At 37.2% G+C, this 18934-nt stretch overlaps 1 protein-coding gene across 12 annotated transcripts in view; it reads left to right on the top strand.

The window, feature by feature from the left end:
* LOC139781149 (CUGBP Elav-like family member 1-A) overlaps positions 1 to 18934 on the top strand; it is a 98500-nt gene that overhangs the window by 38112 nt on the left and 41454 nt on the right. For 3 of the 12 annotated variants that reach the window (XR_011720438.1, XR_011720439.1, XM_071719974.1), the window contains exon 1: positions 9096 to 10664. The exons of 2 other annotated variants lie outside the window; for them this stretch is intronic. Coding sequence is in view for 8 of the 10 variants with exons in the window: in XM_071719974.1 (XP_071576075.1) it covers positions 10535 to 10664 (130 nt within the window). In the remaining 2 variants the exon portion in view is untranslated. Of the gene's footprint in view, positions 1 to 9086; positions 10665 to 18934 lie in introns of those variants that run through there. 7 more of the 12 variants (XM_071719979.1, XM_071719975.1, XM_071719978.1 and 4 more) reach the window with 6 other exon arrangements.

Raw genomic sequence — 18934 nt, 5'->3', positions numbered from 1 at the left:
CTCGCAAGTGACTACTGCGTAAGAAAAACAGATGCCTAGGAAATAGGGAGGAGCTATGCAAGTCGACTGGAACCGGGCCAATCACTTATATATCGCGATGTCTACTAACACTTACTCCCAACGTTCGCGTTATATTACAGTCTGCGCGTTTAACGCCTGCTGCATAATAAAATCGTCTCTCATCGGGACACTAAATATTACTAACCACGAGATCCATGTACGCCGTCCAGCGAATGACAAACATGTTACACGTTGCTAATAAATTACGCTATGTTTTGAAAGTTTCAGAACGTAAGATGAACTATATCCGCACACACATATATATTCACAAAACTAATTTATGATCAAGAATATACATATATTTTGCGTATAAGTTGAAGTAAAATAAAGTTCAGAAAATGGATTTTTAACCGTTTGACTGTCAAAAAACAAGTATTCAAATATAGTACCTGTACCTATTGAGATTCATTGTGTACAGAACATACATCCATATTATATATTAAACAATATTTTGCAACAATATATTTATTTTGCTATAAGTAGTCTTTAACAAAAAAATGAGAAGAAATATATTTATTTGTAAAGAATTAATGCACGGCATGTGCATATATTACATCCCGATTTAGTCAGAGACAGGCTTTCAATCGTTACAAATTATTTCGCATATGTAAAATTCATTTCACATAATAATCTTTCCCGATACAATAAATGCATACAAACCAGCTTTATTTCTCGTAATCGGTCGCAATCCTCTTCTGACTAAAGAGCATTAACCGATTTTATTTATTATACTTGACGGATATATGTTCTCTCGACAATGATCGACCATTTAAACAGTGGATATTGACTACGCATAGCATTAACGGCGTAATATTCATTTTGGAATTATTATTCATTTTAACAAAGCTGGCATTTAATGTGCTGCGAAAATACTTCACTGTGGAAATATAGAATCTCAAAAATAATCAATATAAATCTTATCTGATAAATAATACTCTTGATATAATTCCGCGATGCCGTAAAATTTGCACTCGTAATGCACGTAAGAGTTTTAGAACTAATAAGTTTAATACACATTCGAATGAGAGTTTTATTAGCTATTATTCTTATACGAATACGAATATTGGCAATACAATATGGCTACAAAGCAACTGGAAGACAAATTAAAACAATTGTTCACATCCACAAAGTTTATAAGTCTTATTATAAGATTTATAACTTTGTTTCATACTTTGTACATTTACCTCACATATGTTGATGTGACATAAAACAGAGAAGACGCAAAGGATAACGATGATGAAATTAGAGTATACCTAAAAAATTTCTTTGCATCGTTTGCTATAGACTCCTCAACTTTATACAGTTAGTAAGAACGACATTATACTTCCAACCATGTATGTGTGTGTGGTAACAGGGTTAATCTTGAACGTCAAGTAACATCGTTAATCAACGTATTAACATATACTTTAATTTTTAAAATAAATTTTTAGATCTTAAAATCTTTGAATTTTTAGATACATACTTGGATATATCCGTGAATTTTTTAATCTTATAACTTCTTTTAATCTTTAAATTTTTTTTAATTTTTACTCTTAAAAAAGCCGTCTAAGAGGTTTCATTATTGAAGCTTTTTCGCGATGCTGATTTGGTTCTCTCACTGCGCTTGCTTCGTGAGCATCTGTCATTGCATATTTTGATAGTTTTGTGTCAAGGGCTTAATAGTTTAATGCAGGCCTGTCTAACCTGCGAGCCACTCGTGGCTCTTTCTCCCTCGGGCTCGGCACTCCCACTTTATAAAGCGTAAATAAAAACGTTTACAATACATAATCGTGCGTCATCAAGCTACATTAGTTACATTGGCTGTTAAGGAAAAATGGGGAAAATCTGAAGCAGTAAAAGTGGGATCGGTGACTCCTTCACTTCTGGCGGTTAGATAAGCCTGGTGTAATGTAATAGTATATGTATAATATTATATAGGAATAGTATAATATATATTAAAACGCTAAATAGTGCGCGTCTGTGATGGTAGTATGTATAACAAAAAAATTAATTTAATGTAAATATCTTGATTTAAAGGATTATAGATTTCTTTGATCAATCTTTTAGATATTTATTTATCGAATTTTAATATTTTTTTCAAGATGTTTGAAGTTCTAGTTTTTTTTTTAAATTTAATAGGGTTAACGATTCTTGAAATTTATAAACATAACTCTTTGGATCTCTTTTACGAGGTTTCTATCTTCTTAGTTTCATTAAATCTACACCAACATAAAAGCTCGCGATCTTTGTCGAGTCTAGAGAGAAACATGACGTAATCTATTCTTCAGAATAGCTATTCCAATGTTTCCCTTGAGCTTCCCTTAACGACCTTTCGAAGACCGACGACGACATGAAACTTGCCCGAAGCCGTAATCTTCCTTTATCGAGCGACCATAAATCCGGGCACGAAATGACGATCTCTCGATTCCGGGATTTCGTTAACCGATGAGAATGCTGGAGATGAAGGACTAATGAAGCAGGTGTTGCCAGGAGGAAATAGCGACGCGGGTAACACGGTAGGAATCCCGGTAACCCAACACTCGTCTACGCCTCTGTTTATCGCGGCTCAACGACTGTGAAACGCTGCCAAGTACAAAGCGTAGAAGGAACTGCATTCGTTACCGTGACGCGTGCTCCCGCGTAACGCTGTGGTTACGGATTACATATTACATCACCGTCTTCCATCTTCTTTGAGCCAATGAGGAAATACGTATCGCCAAGATCTATGGGAAAATGAACGTATTTTAACAGACACAAGAAATCAAAGAGATATTAACTCTTCAAAAAAAAAATAGCCACATGTTAAGTTCAATATGAATCGAATAACTTTCTTATAATGTTGTATAAGAAAGGTATTATCAGTGACAAAAATGTTTTTACGTGTGCACTTATAATTGGAGCTCAAAGCGACGGTACCCGTTCGACTGTAATGGTCTCTAGCCGGACATGCGACCTATTTGCAAGAAATTAATCGCCGACGTTAATATTCATGTCGGCAAGTCCCAATGGTATCGTTTATATCGCGACCGTCATGGAATTGGTTTAATGTGAAACGAGGTAGAAAGTATACATAGACGTATATTAGATATGGTATTTGCCATTGCTATTGACTCCGACGTGCATGTAAACACAAATCGCTGGCATTTCAGCGGGGCGGAGCGGGAATTAGATGCAGCAATTGCACCGACCAATACTGTTTGTGTCAAAACGCCGACATTTCGCGCATCGATTGCTATAGCTTACGATATTTGCGTCTCTATTTTCGCTGAGCCATTTGATGCGACAAAATAAGGATTTATTGCAAGCCCAGAAATACGATGTGCAAACGGAAATAAAGAATGCATTTACAATGAAATGTAAATGTAAGAAGATTTAGCGATTTTATATTACTGGGAAACGGCATACCGTTTATTTAAATTTTTGATGATCGCAATAATTATTGCGATCAAAGATTAATCTTTGATATGTGCAAATCTTGCAGATACAGTTTATTTATCTTATTATTGAAACATATTGAACCGAATATATCTTGGAAGATATGTTGGAAAAATTTACTTTCTGTTATTTAAATAAGTTGTTAATTTACAAATTATAAATATGCAAGTCTAAAAAATTTTTTTTTATATTACTAATATCAGTAATATATCACGCTCGGTTTTCAATATTTAAATTTATATCTAACATATACTTAAATATATATTTCAAACGATATACATATATGTATAATTCAATATTTTTTATCTCGAATGCAGAACACATTAAGACTTTTTGCGACACATTATTTTTATACTTTGGAAAGAATTGACTTTATTCTATATAATCTAAATAATAAAAAATCCAAAATCCAAATCTATAGTCCAACCAACACACAAGGTATGCATATATTTTAATAATAAAAAAAGAAAGGTTATGGATTTAGATCAGCTAGTTGTATCGTTTTTTAAGTTATCAAAATCGTTAAAAGATTTTTATTTTATTTTTAAAAAATTCTGAATGTTGCGTGTATCTCGCGATAAATAAAACGGAATACCAACGAGCGTTCGATTCTTCTTAGGACGGTCTCATGTATGTATATTCGTCTGCAACGACGGAAGCCGAGATCGATAGAATCGCAGGAAGTCTGCGTCAGAAATTCAAAGGAGATTTCTCCAAATGTCGGCGGGCACACGTGGTTGCTTGCATACGCGCCAATGCACGCGAGGATTCTCATCGATTATGTGCCAGGTTAACGACGACGAGCACGACTACCACGACGACGGTGGTATATACGGGCGCGTATAAATAATGCATCATCGTGTCGTTCAAGGGAGGCAGCCCACAAATATCCATGAAACGTCAATGGCAACGATGACCTCGTGGCACTCGTGGATCGGTAGTTATCGTTCAACGCTCGTCGCCTCTAGAAATATTCGTGTAAAGAATATTGCGACGTATCCACTATTTTTAGTTCAACATAAGATATTCTCAGTGAAACAAAATTAAGATAACACACTGTTCTCAATTTGCAACAAGCTGGATAATATGATATTATTTATTAATTGATAATTGAAAACGCCGACAATAATATGGAATAAAACTAGGAATAAATTTTTTAATGGAACAAAAAAAATTTATGTTTGAGGAAAATTAAAAAATTTTCTGATTTAAATGACTATATATATATATATGTATATTTTTTTATCTTCAAAATTTACGGAGATAATAATATGCATTAAAATCATCTAAATTTACTATTTAATCTAGAAATAGCATTTTATATAAGCCTCCAAATTTGTATTTTTATTTTGAAAATAGTGTTCTTATACACAACTATTTTAAATGTAATTGTATTCTTATCTATATTTTTTTTTACTTATTTATTCACATTTTAATTTATTTATTCTATAGTTATTGTATATAATTAATATAATTTTTTTACTTTCCTCTCTTATTTAAATATTCTAGAATCTAGATATTAAGTTAAAAAGAAACTGATTCGTTATTCCGTTTATTTTCAGCTTGAAACGGGAATGTTGTAAAATGGTAAAACATATTATTTTTGGTTTGAATTTAGTTGTTTCCTCTTTTCCTGAAACACACAGCACGCATTATTGTATATATAGATACATTGCCGCATCGTGAATGGAGAGTTCGGTTAACCGACTTTTGATTTTAGCGCGACTAGCAATGCAAATCCATAGCTGAAAGTGGACGAGTTTTGGCAGAGTTTACACATGCATTAAGTTCACGAACTGGCGCAGAAATAACGCGAATCGAAACTAATTTACGGAATATTGTGGCGTCTAAAAACAGGGTGGTTACGTCCCCGTTATACAATTTATCGGTGTTTTTGCATAAAACCAAGAAAAACAGTGTGCATCGTCTGGCCGCAATGTTTAGCCAATTGTTTATGTTGCACGCATACAACATACATGTTCGCTTTGTTTGCAAACGCCGTGGTAACGCTGACGCATATTTGGCACGAGATATGCCTTAAGAATTGCGTTGCGCAAGACGAGACGCAAATCGCATTTTAATACAACCGTTAAAAAATCGGAAGCCGATAAAAATCAAATTTTACCTGCATGATGGCAAAATCAAGATTGAACGATAAAAACTATTTATCTACAATTCCTGCACACAAATTATCTCTAACTTCAGATAATTATTTCTTTTTTTTTTCCAAAATATTGTGTACGAAGTATTTTGTAAATAATATTTTGCGACAAAAGTTATGCATATTTCGAACGGGCTTATTTATTTATTTCTGTATGTATGCGGAATGCGCGAACGGGTTTGGCAAATATTTGGTAAAAGTCAGTCTGCGGGTTTTTGGCTTCGGTCGTGAACTCCAAACATGATCCAACAGGCGGCGAGAGAAACTATTTCGTTACCGGAGCGGAGCGGAGCGGAATTTAGGTTTTCCGCTAGTTTCGGGAAAAGTTCCGTCGGGTTCGACGACGGTGCAACTTCCTTCGGCAACAAAGCGACTATCCGGCCGCCACGGGCAACAAATAAATACCCCGAGGGATTACTCACGATAATCGACAGTGTTCGTGAGCAATCAAAGTTTGGCGACTGTTGGACCGTAGGGTTCTCGCGAATAAGAGTGATTAGACACGAGCGTCGTATTCTCCGTACATCTCGTTAACGCTCGTAATGTTCAGCTCAATTAGGATTGTCCTGCGTTTGGTAATATATTTCAGCTATTATTTAAAAAATTAAATTGAGATTATCTTTATTATCATTAAATTATATGTACAAATTGTCTTCCGGAATTTTAAAACTTGGTAATATCTCTTATAGCAAATTTGGAATCAAATTATTTTGAAGAGACAAAAATCGGAGAATATGGCTCTTATTTCTTGAACTTCTTTCATTTGCAGTATTAAATTTTGAAAATATTATCTTTTTTTTTAACCATATGTGTACATGTACATGAAGGCAATATCTTTACCACATTTCCATTCTTAAAACGTCGCTTTCAAATAGAATGATATGTAAATAGCGGTATCATCTAATGGCACTTACAATTAGATGAGTGGACTTGTTGTAGAACTTGTTTCCACATAAATTATTGTATTTGCGTATGCCTTTAGAGTACATTCTACTAACTGTGTCAATTTTCCAAAATTATAGTCCACGTTATCTTGAAATCTATCGATCACTATCAACTATGGACTTGCTCATGCGATGCGCTAATGGCCTGCTCGCAAACGTTGCAACATATATTGGCTTTATTTTGCGCATGAATTATCTCGTATTAGAACCACGATCGTGTTAGCGGTGATCAGATCGCACGACCGGATGATCGTGCCGGATAATCAAAGTTGTCGCGTCAAGGACTTTGATGGATTACGCGAGGACCGCCGACGAGTCACGCAACTCGATCGGCGGTGAACCGATAGGACGTGACTATACGGTCGTTCGACGTGCATCGCGTCGACGCATCTGCGAATGGACGAATTATCGGCGCGTGCTCCCCAGGGACGCCTCGCGACACCTCAAGTACGCTCTTTCGGCGATCCCGATCACGAACTCGTCATTTTCGTCGTTGGGCGAGATCTCTCGCGTTTCCGCGTCTGATGGCTGACTCGTGATTTCCATCGCGTACGCGTACGTGCGGAACGCACGCGCTGCTGCTCTCGCACTCTCTCGTGACTATTGTTTCGGGCACGCGAGCCGCGACGCTGCGTTTCTCCGCCTCGTTGCGATGCATCACGACAGAGTGCATCGTAAATTTGCGGTCGTGTCTTTACCGAGGTCGAATTGTTATTCGTTTCAGGGAATGGATCGAAGGCCGGTACAAAGAACTCGCTCCTTCTCGATTAAATTTTCGTGTTCCGATACCGTTGAAAAATTCACTTAAGGCTACTGTCAATCTCTATTTCGCAATCCTGAATAACTGATGTGATACCTACTCGAATCAAATGACGTTTTATTAATTTAGGCAATTTCATTTAGTTTTTATTATTATTATATTTATTATTAATGTAAACTAATGTAATATTAAAATTAATATAAATTAATATTACGTAAATATTATATAAATTCTTATACTTGGCAGAAAATAATGAGAAATTTCTTTTAACGTATTTACTTATGTCTTTGTGAATTTAACTTTAAAAACCAGAACAAAAAGTTGAATAAGCGCGCAATCACGGAGTTAGATTAACGTTAATTAAGTTCCTCTCTCCACAATCGTTATATTCGGTGTAACTTTGAGATCGTTACACCAAAGATAGTTACGTGTATATACGTCACACTGGTGATCGGCTGGCTGAGCCTTTACTCATTTTGCTTGCCATTTGCGAAAATCGCGTGCTGCGCTTCGGAAGGGAACGAAACGGTGCATGAATTGCGACAAAGGGAGGGAGAAAGAGAGCGAGAGCGAGATAGATTGGGTTCGCTGAATCATTATGAACAGATACCCGAATGAAACATACAAAGCGGATATCCGGTGCGTTCCAAGGAAATTCCGAGTTACCAAGCGAGGATCGACTGCAATACTACTGTGTGGCTGCCTAGTAACGAATTGGTATCGAGTCGAATGCAAATCTAATATCGAAACCTAGCAATCGGTGACCTCAGTCGTATATAGAACTGACAGAAATGAAACGACTATGGAACTGATATCAGACAGATACAAAGCCGCTGTCAAAACGTTAAGTGAGAACGTTTAAGTGAATATTAGATCGATATCATTGCAATATTCATCAGGCAAACCTGTGCCGAAGCGATGCTTCGGTATCAAACCAAGATTCTGAACAGATAAGAAAGCAGAGATCAAAAACAAATTTAAGCAATTTCATAGACCAAGGGATGAGCATATAATGAACTTAAATGTTAAATATTAATTTATTCAATAACGAAAAAATGATTGAACATTATAAATAACCGAATGTTTCGAATTTACTTGTCAGTCTTCATCAGCGGTGAATAAATTACTTAAATATTAAATAATAAACTTGAAATATGTAAAATAACATATCGAGGATTGATGTCGGGGCTTAGAGTAAAATAATCAAGCGTAGATAATTGATGATGATACAGTATAGTAATAAAAATAATAGAGCGTCAGAAAAAATTGATTAAGTTTATTGTTGTTGTCAAACTGCTGTCAACAAATGTCCAATTAATTATCAAAACAGTATTCACAATAAGCAGGAAAGTCTCGTCGATAAACATCTGCCACGAATATCAAAACAAATATAAACTGAACATTATGGGAATATCAATTAGGGGCCGATAGATCAGGAATTATTGATCATCGTCCGTAAACACACATAAGCTGACTCGGCGCTCAGTAGTCCGACAGGTCTGACTAAGATGTATACAAGCGCAAGAAAGAGAGAGAGAAGAACACGCGCACTTTCGAAGTCGATGCCAGACGCGTGGGAGGCAGAAGGGGATCAGCGACAGCGCTCGTGCAACCGTACTCACATATACACGCAGGAGGAGGCGGCTACGAGCTAGAAATGAAAACACCACGAGGAGCTAGCTCCGAGGGAGTGTTCGCGGCGAGCGAATAGGTAGGAGTCACGAGTGTACGCCGCGCGGCAGCGGCGGCGGCGGCGGCGAGCGGCGAGCGGCGGTGAGGAGGTGACGAGCGGTGGCGGTGCGGATGGCGGTGTACGAGGCCGTGCCTCAAGAGTCGGCAGCGCCGGTTCTCTCACTTGTTGAGTGCGCCGAGTCGGCGGAGTCGGCGAGTCGACGACGACGAGCAAGAGTGCACGGACCGCGCGGACCGGCCGAGAGACGACGGACGCGGTCGCTCGGTGTAACGGTGTTTCCGTTTTCCTCGCGGAGAGAACCCGGTCGCGCGCAAAGGTCGCGGGAATCGTCACCGCGAGGGGTTGAACACACGCGGCGAAGTAGTCGATACGCAGGGGGTGACGCGAGGTGGTGGTGGTGGTGGGGGGGATCCGTATACACGCGGTGCAGCCACGTGTGACCGACGCGCGCACACACCGCACAGTTGCGACGTCGCCTCTCGGTGAGCGGTCTCTCGGTGAGGCAGAAAAGGCGCGCGGCGCGTGTGTACGTACGCGAATACGGCGGTATGCACGGCGGTATTACGTTATTAATAATAAAGGAGCACGAGAGAGCGCGGAAAGAGCCTTCCGGGAAAGGCGGTGCGGCTATTTTCGAGTGCCAGCGAGAGAATTTCCGCCGGCGCGACGCCGCTGTCCGCGAGCAACTGTCGGCGAGTGGATGCCCATCGCGATACGAGAGGGACCACTGGGACCAGGTCGTATCACAATGAATTATAGCTCGTGCGACGTGAAGATGACACAGTGAGGTCTTCATCGAGCGACTCCGACTGCCGTACGGAATTTATACATCATCATTATTCTTGACTATTACTTCGCCGTTATTGTGTCGTCGCTTATTGCAATCACGCATAGTACCTTCTGTGATAGCAAAGCCACCTGTTCCGTCAAGAATCGTCGTAGTGCTCGTTAAAGTGAATAAAATGTGAAGCTCCGATTTCGAACCGCAGGCGCTGATAGAAATCGCTGGAGCAGGCCGCCGCTGCATCATCTATAGCGTCTACTATTGTTACTCTCGGTTATTGTTATCTTGATTGTCGCGTATATCGGGATTGCATAACTTCCGGATGGTAGTCGGTTACATAATGATCCAGTAATGATCGGTAGCTCAGAAGGAGCAATTACCGAAGACGGATACGCATCAAAGAGGGACAAGCACGTGTTGCGTTTTCGGTCTCGCATTCGTGTCTTTCGATTTGATCCGGAAACCGCGAGGATTTCGATACCGACCAATGCAGCGTAATGTCCTTGCATTCTTTCGTGTCGTGAAAATAAGTTGAATTTATTATTGGTCGAACTGACCGCGATTACCGTGTATGAAAAATCGTGGGATCTAAGGAGTGGAAAACTTGGTTGTGTGTCATGACGATAGTCTGACGGTGTATCCAGAGAGTGAAGCGAGGAACGTCGGCGAGGTGGAAACTCTTCGAGGAGGACGACGAAGAAACCGGAAGTGATACGTGATGGCGATGAAGAGCCAGAAACACCGGTATGGCACCGGTACCAACATCGGTCCTCCCAAAACTCATTATCCTGCTATCAGCCAGGCTTATTGGGCGCCACAGCCGCAAACCGCACCTTATTCCGTTCCAGGTACTGACTTATCAATATCCCAGATAACACAGCTCTGCGCGAATAATTGTTCTGTAGGATTAGTCACGAGAGCAATTGTGAAAGAGCCGCTTCTTTGTCATCTGCACGAGGCCAAAGGCCTCGATATTTTGTACTTTAATACCAAACGTATTTACTGAACTTTTTAAATCTGTAACAATATAACGTCATTTGTATGACGTTCATATTCGGTAAATAAGTTTCGGCTCATGCAAATATAACTCAAAATATGTAACCAGAATTACAGATGGAACTTCAAATTCAATTGAAAATAATTTGTATTTACGTTGAATATAATGCATCGAATTTTAGAACGAGAAAGATACTTTCAGCGTAAATGTAATAAACAAGCAAAAAGAAAATGAAATATTAACTTAAGAATAATTATATGATGTGATTAGAATTAAAATGATATACTTATTATTTGAATTTAAAAACGGAAATTTTTTACTTGATTTATTTCAGTCATATATGAACGTGGTTCTATCCTCGTAGACAACCGTTCATTCTGTGATTAGATAAAAAAGGATTTGTTAGTTTTTGTAAGATTCTCGAACATGACCACATGCTCCGAATTTTTTATAATTAAACGTGATCTACATTATATAGGGGAACGGGGGGTAGCCACGGACATTATTAAAATTCAAGTATACCGCGTATCTATGGCCATTGTTTAAACATTCTGCACATGTCGAGATACGCAGAAGGGCATATTAGAATGTTTAAACAATGGCCATAGATACTCGGTATACTTGAATTTCAATAATGTCCGGGGCTACCCCCCGTTTCCCTAATGTGTGCTTATAATTTGCTCTTCTCCCCTCTAATCTATATAATAATAACCTTGTAAGGATCGTGCCAAGTAGGTGTAACCCTGTAAAGATACCACTGTGAGGAATTCATTGTGAAAGAGGCCGTGAAACATTGATTAAAGCACAAGCTTCTTACTTAACCTTTGTATTTAAATTACATTTAAATCGAAGTACCGACGTGCTTCTCTCCATGAGCAAGAAGATATATGTATAGCAAAATACGTTTATCTTCTTGCATAATATATCTTACTTATTTTGAAATTGAAAGTTTCCGAATACATAGATATGTGTCACTTGTAAAGAAAGAATTCATTTTATCGATAGCTACCTCTAGTATCGCTTAGATTATCTACTTTTTATCTTTTTTGGTTCCGATGGTATGTCGTTATCATATATTGATTTGCATGGGACAGAAAAAGAGATACTGTCGTCTAGATCCTAAATAAATTTTAAATTTTAACTTGAAGATAGATAGGTATATTTTTATAAGATAAATTTCTTTTTAGAATGCGTATGTAGGGTTATCGACTAATCTCAAGATTAGCGAATTATCTAGGTACAACTAATGTTTTCAATATCTTATCAGTATCGTGATAAAATAGTTATTACGATAACAGGTATGTAAACATGTTTAGCATAAGCAACATCTCACGCGAAGTTCATGCATAGTTAATGCAGCCCGACAAGCCCATGTGACAAGTCCGGGAATGTAATAATCGTTTATCTCGAGTCGCTTCCCCCTTCGATAATAATTATCCGCAGAAAAGCGGCAATGACCGCTTTCATTTGCGATGATAATTCGTTCGAAATGCGCTGACGAAAAATCAATTTATCGATTCGGGAACGAATGAGGCTCGGAAGGTGACACCGGCGGTCCGTCAAAGTCGGTGACGTTATGAATAATCAGAGGCGATTTGTGAACCGTCGAGGAAAATGAATAAGTACGTACGTACCTGCATAAATATACATGACCGCGTTGCGTGTACCGCGCTTGAGCCATCACTATTAATAAAATAAAGGTATCCCCCGACTGCATTGGACGTGTACGTGCATGTCAGTGCGCCGCCAGTCAATATCCGCGTCTCCCCAAGACGTCCGAAGGGATCCTCTCTCGCAGACTATTTTCGGCTGATCGTAACTGGCAACATTCATCGCTGACATTTGAACCCTTTAATAGCTCGTACTACATATGGCCCGTACCCATGTGTAACGCGACCATATTTTTTTTGCATAAATCAATCGTCCAATCTATGTAATAATAAACGTAAAGAGAAGCTTAACTTTGTTCCTCCTTTTTTTGTTTTTCAGTTTTAGACAAATAATTATTCATTATTGCTACAAACTATCTTTAATTTCAAAATACTGTTCAATAAATAAGTTTAATAAATGAGAGAGAGGGGGGAGAGAGATGTGGAGAGAGAAAGTAAGCTGAGTAAATAGCATATAGATAGCCAAGAACATTAGAAAAAATCGATTTAAAAATAGTCCAAAAATCTGTTATTATCAATCTGTTGAGATAAACTAAACATTCTACATAAGATTAAATTTCCTTTACTTCAATAATAACTTTGAAATTTTGAAATTTTGACACAAAATTTTCTACAAATACTAATTATTTGATTGTTGGCGGAAAATTAGTGATTAAAAATTTTTTCTTTTTTTTCAATTTTTTTTAAAGACAATAACATTGTTAGGCAGTCATGGGGATATATTAACAGAAGTGCTTAGAACAATGGTCGTGGGTTTGGCAAGAGCGAAAGTGTGTTTACAACATTCTCATAAAGCAATTATTGCAAAGCGGCTGCATTACTGATCGCGTCGCGGTTAAAACGAGGTTACTCATTCCATAGATTTCGCGCGCATAATACGATCAGAAGGTCACGTTCATTAGACTTGATCGACTACATGCACATACTCGCTTGCTCATGCTTAACTTGATTATCGAAATAATACGCATTATTTCAATACTTGGGTACAGTAATTCCACAATTTGATCCATAAACCAAATCTTGAAACTTGACATAGGAAAACCAAAATGTAACATCTAAGTGTAATACCTTGATGCAATTATTCGCAATTATTTGTGACTTTATGAAGTATATAAATTTTTTGTGCCAAGTAATATAGTTTTTAAATCTTAGAACGTAGCGTTGTTTAATTTGGCAAACCATATTCCGACATGTACATTTATCTTCTGTACCACCTTTAATAACTACTTAATATCAGATTACGTCTCGGATTACATTTTGTTTTGCTCTTTTGTGTCATTAGTTTGGAGCGAGTGTGCTTGGAATACTATACGTATTATTTACACTTCTGATAAATTTATATGAAGTAAACAATATGTGTCTCGTTATTAATTTGTTCTATCTGCTAATTATCCATTTTTCCAAACTATAATATAATTCTTGCTTCAAGTTACGGATATTAATTTGCCAATGTATTGGCAAGTTAAAGAACGGACTTAAAAGAAGGATTTGATCAATTTTCGGATCGGTTAGACGTTTTCAGGATTCATAAATCACACGTAATGATTTTAACGTCAAGCATCAAGCGTACGTGCGTCACGAGGAACAGGGCATTTTATTCTTCAGGCAGTTTCCATTTCTTGCAGTTTTCAGACACGTGGGCGTTCTCGTCAAGCGCGTTTACTCGACAATAGATTTTGCACGAGCAGAAGCGCTTTACGACTTGCCCGGCGATGAAGATAATTTACGGTGATTTGTCGACACGTTATTCGTGCGCTATCGTCCAAGGAATTCACGCTGCTTTCCGCACATACACCGCGATATATGAGCGCGAAAAATAGCACGTAAAAGTTTAATCATTCGCCTTTCAAGCACGTCCTATAACCCACTTGCCATTTTTTGACGTTTCACCTCGATAGTATCTACAATTTCCATTTGCGGGAATTACCAGTCCATATAATGGAATATAATTGTGCGCGTAATGTATGCGCGAGATAAGAAGCGTAAAATTTTTTTTTATCTTTAAACTATCCTCTTGAAAGTCACGCTTAATTATATTAACACACAAAAAAAATGATAGAAAGGATATACGTACTCCGGTTTCGTAACGACGTAACCTACATTTTTGCGGTATAATATTTCCTTTCTTTGATTTCCAAGTCAAACGACATTATTGTCCTAGTTCTTAAAGCATTGATATTACAAACATGCAAGCATCCTTGAAACAGTCGCAAATTATAATAATGTCCTATAATGCCGCTTAGTCAGTCAAAGGACTGAGAAATTGAAATCGCATGAAGTTTTGTGTACAATGCGAAACGGGATACAATATATCGTAACTCGACAACTGCTGTACAGTAATGAATCTTTCATTTCAATCTCTGCTATATTAATACATTTTGAATTTCTCATAACACAAAACATGTATGTACCCATTGAACATTATCAACATTTTAAAAACAAGCGAAAGTGTAATCAAAGAGCTTTTGTGCTTCAGAAAGAAATACTTTCATATAGCCCACCGTCATAAATTTAATTATTGAATTATTTTAATAGCATTGTATGTCTTGTACTACACTTTATTCCTGAGTAGCTGAAATGGAAACGAACAATCAGAAGTACTCGTAGAAAAGTAGCTTTGGCATGTGTGAGACAAGGTAGAGAGTCAAATGCAATTTCGCTATCGACTATCGATTGTTTCGCAAAGACAAGCAGACGTGCAGCTCGACCTCAGCTGTTTGTTCGACAACTCACGCGAATTCATCGCTATCGATATGTCAAGTGACGTATACGTAGACGATTTTTCGTAAGCTTGTCTATGCACATATCTCTGAATAATCAATGCAAACGGGTCATCCGCATCATTACCGGTTTCAACGGTTTTGCATGGCAACTAATGATCCTCCTATTTTTTTGCGCAGCCCGCTAAATTCGTCTTCGGCTTTTTCCGCGTGGACAGAGCCGCGAAAGGAAGAATACTGCTGCGTATAAGTATTCTTATCGCATGTCCGTTACACGTCCGCAAGGTAAAAATATTTAACGCATTTCGCAAGGTGCTAATCAAGATGCGACGGGCATATCCGTTATCCAAATAAGATGGTAGTGTGACGACGTGACTTTTCCAAGTGATTCGCTGCTGCTTCGTATGTGCTTCATTCGTCGAGCATAGCTTCGACATTTTGAAACTCTGACTCGAAAGAATGTCTCTGATATTCTTACCAAGTACTTTTTGGTATCGTCCGTATGTCAAAAGTAAATTCTAAAATTGCATAACTATATGGTCCGTTTGCGATCTAGTCTTAATATTTAGTATCCAGTGTTAATATCTAATATCCAGCTATTTTTTCAAGAGGTTTTAACAATTTTTTATCAGAAAAATAATAGGTATTATTATGATCGACCAATGAATTACTTATGATTGAAAAATTATATTATATCCAATATTTATATTAAAATTCAGTACTTGGATAAAATAAAATAGCAGTTTCGCCGTGACTAAATCAGAGTCTTCCTTCGTCAATATCACGGATACCTCATCTAACGTAAGCACACACGTCTCACAATAACAAACTCCACGTTGAAAAATGATAGCGTTGTGTACATCAACGCAAGCGATATCGGGTTGCAGCAATGCGAGTATCTTCGACTAATAAAACTCAATAGGCATGGCTATCATGCAGTTCTTTTGATGAGGAAGTTATTGGTAAGATGTTATAAAAATCAAGAAAAGTATTGAAGCAGAAAAAGAAATCGAGATGCTTAATATAGAAAATTTCATTCAATCATGATAAGAAATGCTCCAATATTTGTTGAAAGTTAATACTTTTAACATTTATAAGCAATATAAAAAGATTAGAAATAATGAAAAGCATGACAGTTTTGGATCTGTATAAATTTCCGCGACATTCAATCTGGATAAGGATCTTCATTAGGCATAAAATTGGAACGTCAGTAATGTAGCTCGGTGCATCGATTTGAAATAATCGATAACAGGTGTCGCAGGCGAGGCGGAAAGCTCAGATGAGAATTGTGCGTGGAATTCCGAGGGAGGAGAATACAATAACGAACACACTTTCAAACATCCTTGACTTCCTTATATGCAGGCACGCGGGAAGTTACGTAATGAAACCCGTCGAGTCACGGCAAAGCAGGTAAGAAGGATACGGCAAGAAAACGAGAGGAGGTATCGCCGTGTAACAGAATCCTTTGTCAATGTTTCTGCCGCGTCAGATTGTCCCGTGGAATCAGAAATCTTCCTTTGAGGAGTCGTCGACGGCACCGTCGCTTATCTGAGATCTTTCTAATGAGCCCTTTGCGGATTGAAATGGAAAATGCGCGCGTTCAGCTAATACAAAATAAAATCTTGCGAATTTCGCAAAATCTACCATGGCTACGTACTGTAAATTTTAATAACGATTTAGGAAAAATACCTTTATTATTATTATTATTATCAATTTCTGAAAATTTTATTATAAAATTATTACATATCACGATATTTCTCAAAATTTTTTAAGCTTATGGACATTTAAGCGTAAAAATAGAAATTCCACATACATAATGTATACCTAATATAAAGACTATTACTTGCATAGTGAAATTTCGTTTATTTAATGCTCCAATTAATTTCCAATAGCTCAATTAATTAAATTGGAATACCTACTTTTTTTATAAATTAAATTTTACTTCACGAGAGATTTATAATAATTTCAAAATGTAATATATCGAATTAGTCAATTAAAAGAAGTATAAATTAAAACAAAATATTATAATAATTGGTATTAAATTTAATATTTAAATATATTTGCAGATAAAAAACTATACGACTTATTACGTTAATTAATTTTATACATGAAAATTTGTGTCGATTGGTTTGATCTATCACAGTTTATTAAAGAATTTTTTTTTACTTTTGACCAAAATTATAAATGCGTGATGACAAACTAGTTATGTAAATAGCTCTCATAAATATCCTTGTATAAATATATTAGGTCGTAAAAAATGTCAGGTGTGTTATATTTAAGTCCTATTGCATCAATAATTACCTTCATTTTCACGTCACTCAAGTCGCGTCATCAAAATATATAAATAATTCTGGCGACTTTTTATATATAAAAAAAACTGATACTATATGTGCCAAGTTGAAAACTATTTCAGATAATATAAGATAACAGATTTTCCAATTTTTTTTTAAATATATGTTATATTTCACGCATTACGAATAATTTACATTATTGATGCGTAAATTGTAATCTATTTAATAATCCAATTGGTGTATTTAATATTCAATTAAGTTCCACATGCATACAAATGAGAATTGGCTTGGTTTGGCTTTCCTGTTGCATAAGTTATCCAGTCGTCGAAATTGTTTTCATTCAGCGAACTATGATATACTAACTAGAATGTTCTTCAGGAAGTCATGTGGCCTTGCAGCTGATGCAAACATATACGAAGCGAATGTCCAGAGAACAGTGAATTGCGTTATCGTAAATGCGCCATTTTTATGACGTGCGATGACTCGCTTATATCTTTTCTTGCGATTGCTTCAGCGATGAGGCGGCTAGCGAGGAGTTAAGTATAGTCAGGTGATGTACGTGTTTCAACGTTTGTGTGTGTGTGTGTGTTAATGGGTTGCGCAAGCGAGACGAGTCGCTACGGTTGCACGTCGATGCTTGACAAACTGCACGTTTCTAATGCACTTGGTTGCATTAGCAAGCAGCGATGGTGGCGTGATATTTCTTCCGCCGTGACTCCGTTTATACAGACTGCAGTCCTACTTAACACGTTCGCCACGTCCCGTTCAAGGCGATCAAAAAAATAGAGAATTAAGTTGATTGAGACGTTAGAGTCGTTAGAGCATGACGCGGTGCAAATGATACTGCAATTTGCAATCGAGTAGACAAAATTACTAATAGTAACGCCATATCCAATTTTTAGCTACTTGGAGATCAAATCTGAACCCAACGCGTTTGTTTAAAAAATCTAAAATATATAATAAATTGTACATAATCTAATATTTTAAAACTATTATAGGATAAAAAGAAATAACCAAAATTCATTATAAATTCAATGAGCAGTTATCCCCCAGAAATTCTTCCCCTTTTATTTAAAACTCATTTAAAAATCTGTAGTTGGTGTGGATATTTTTTTTATTTAACTATACACTTATTAATGTGTGTTAGTAAGTTTGTTGCATCCGATTATACAATATGTAGGTAAACGTACGTCGCTCCGTGAAACTCATATCTAGAGGAAGTTCCACGTCGGTCATAATATTTTCCAGGACATAATATGCATTCGCATATTTCTTCAGAGATGTTAAAAAATTAATTTTCTTGTGCGCGGTAGGGCGAGACATCGTTTCGTTTCGCATCGTGTCCTTCCTACGGCAGCGCGACATCGTTTTCTATTCCGCGAAAAATACAGAGCCCTCGAGCGTTTCTCTCTCAAAAGCGCAACTTTACGAACTCAAGGA

The sequence above is a fragment of the Temnothorax nylanderi genome, unplaced genomic scaffold, assembly GCF_030848795.1.
Source record: "Temnothorax nylanderi isolate EJ_2023f unplaced genomic scaffold, tnyl_v1.0 TNYL_tig0318_pilon, whole genome shotgun sequence".
Taxonomy (NCBI): Eukaryota; Metazoa; Arthropoda; class Insecta; order Hymenoptera; family Formicidae; genus Temnothorax; species Temnothorax nylanderi.
The sequence above is the reverse complement of the archived record's forward strand: the minus strand, read 5'-3'. Positions and strand labels throughout refer to the sequence as shown.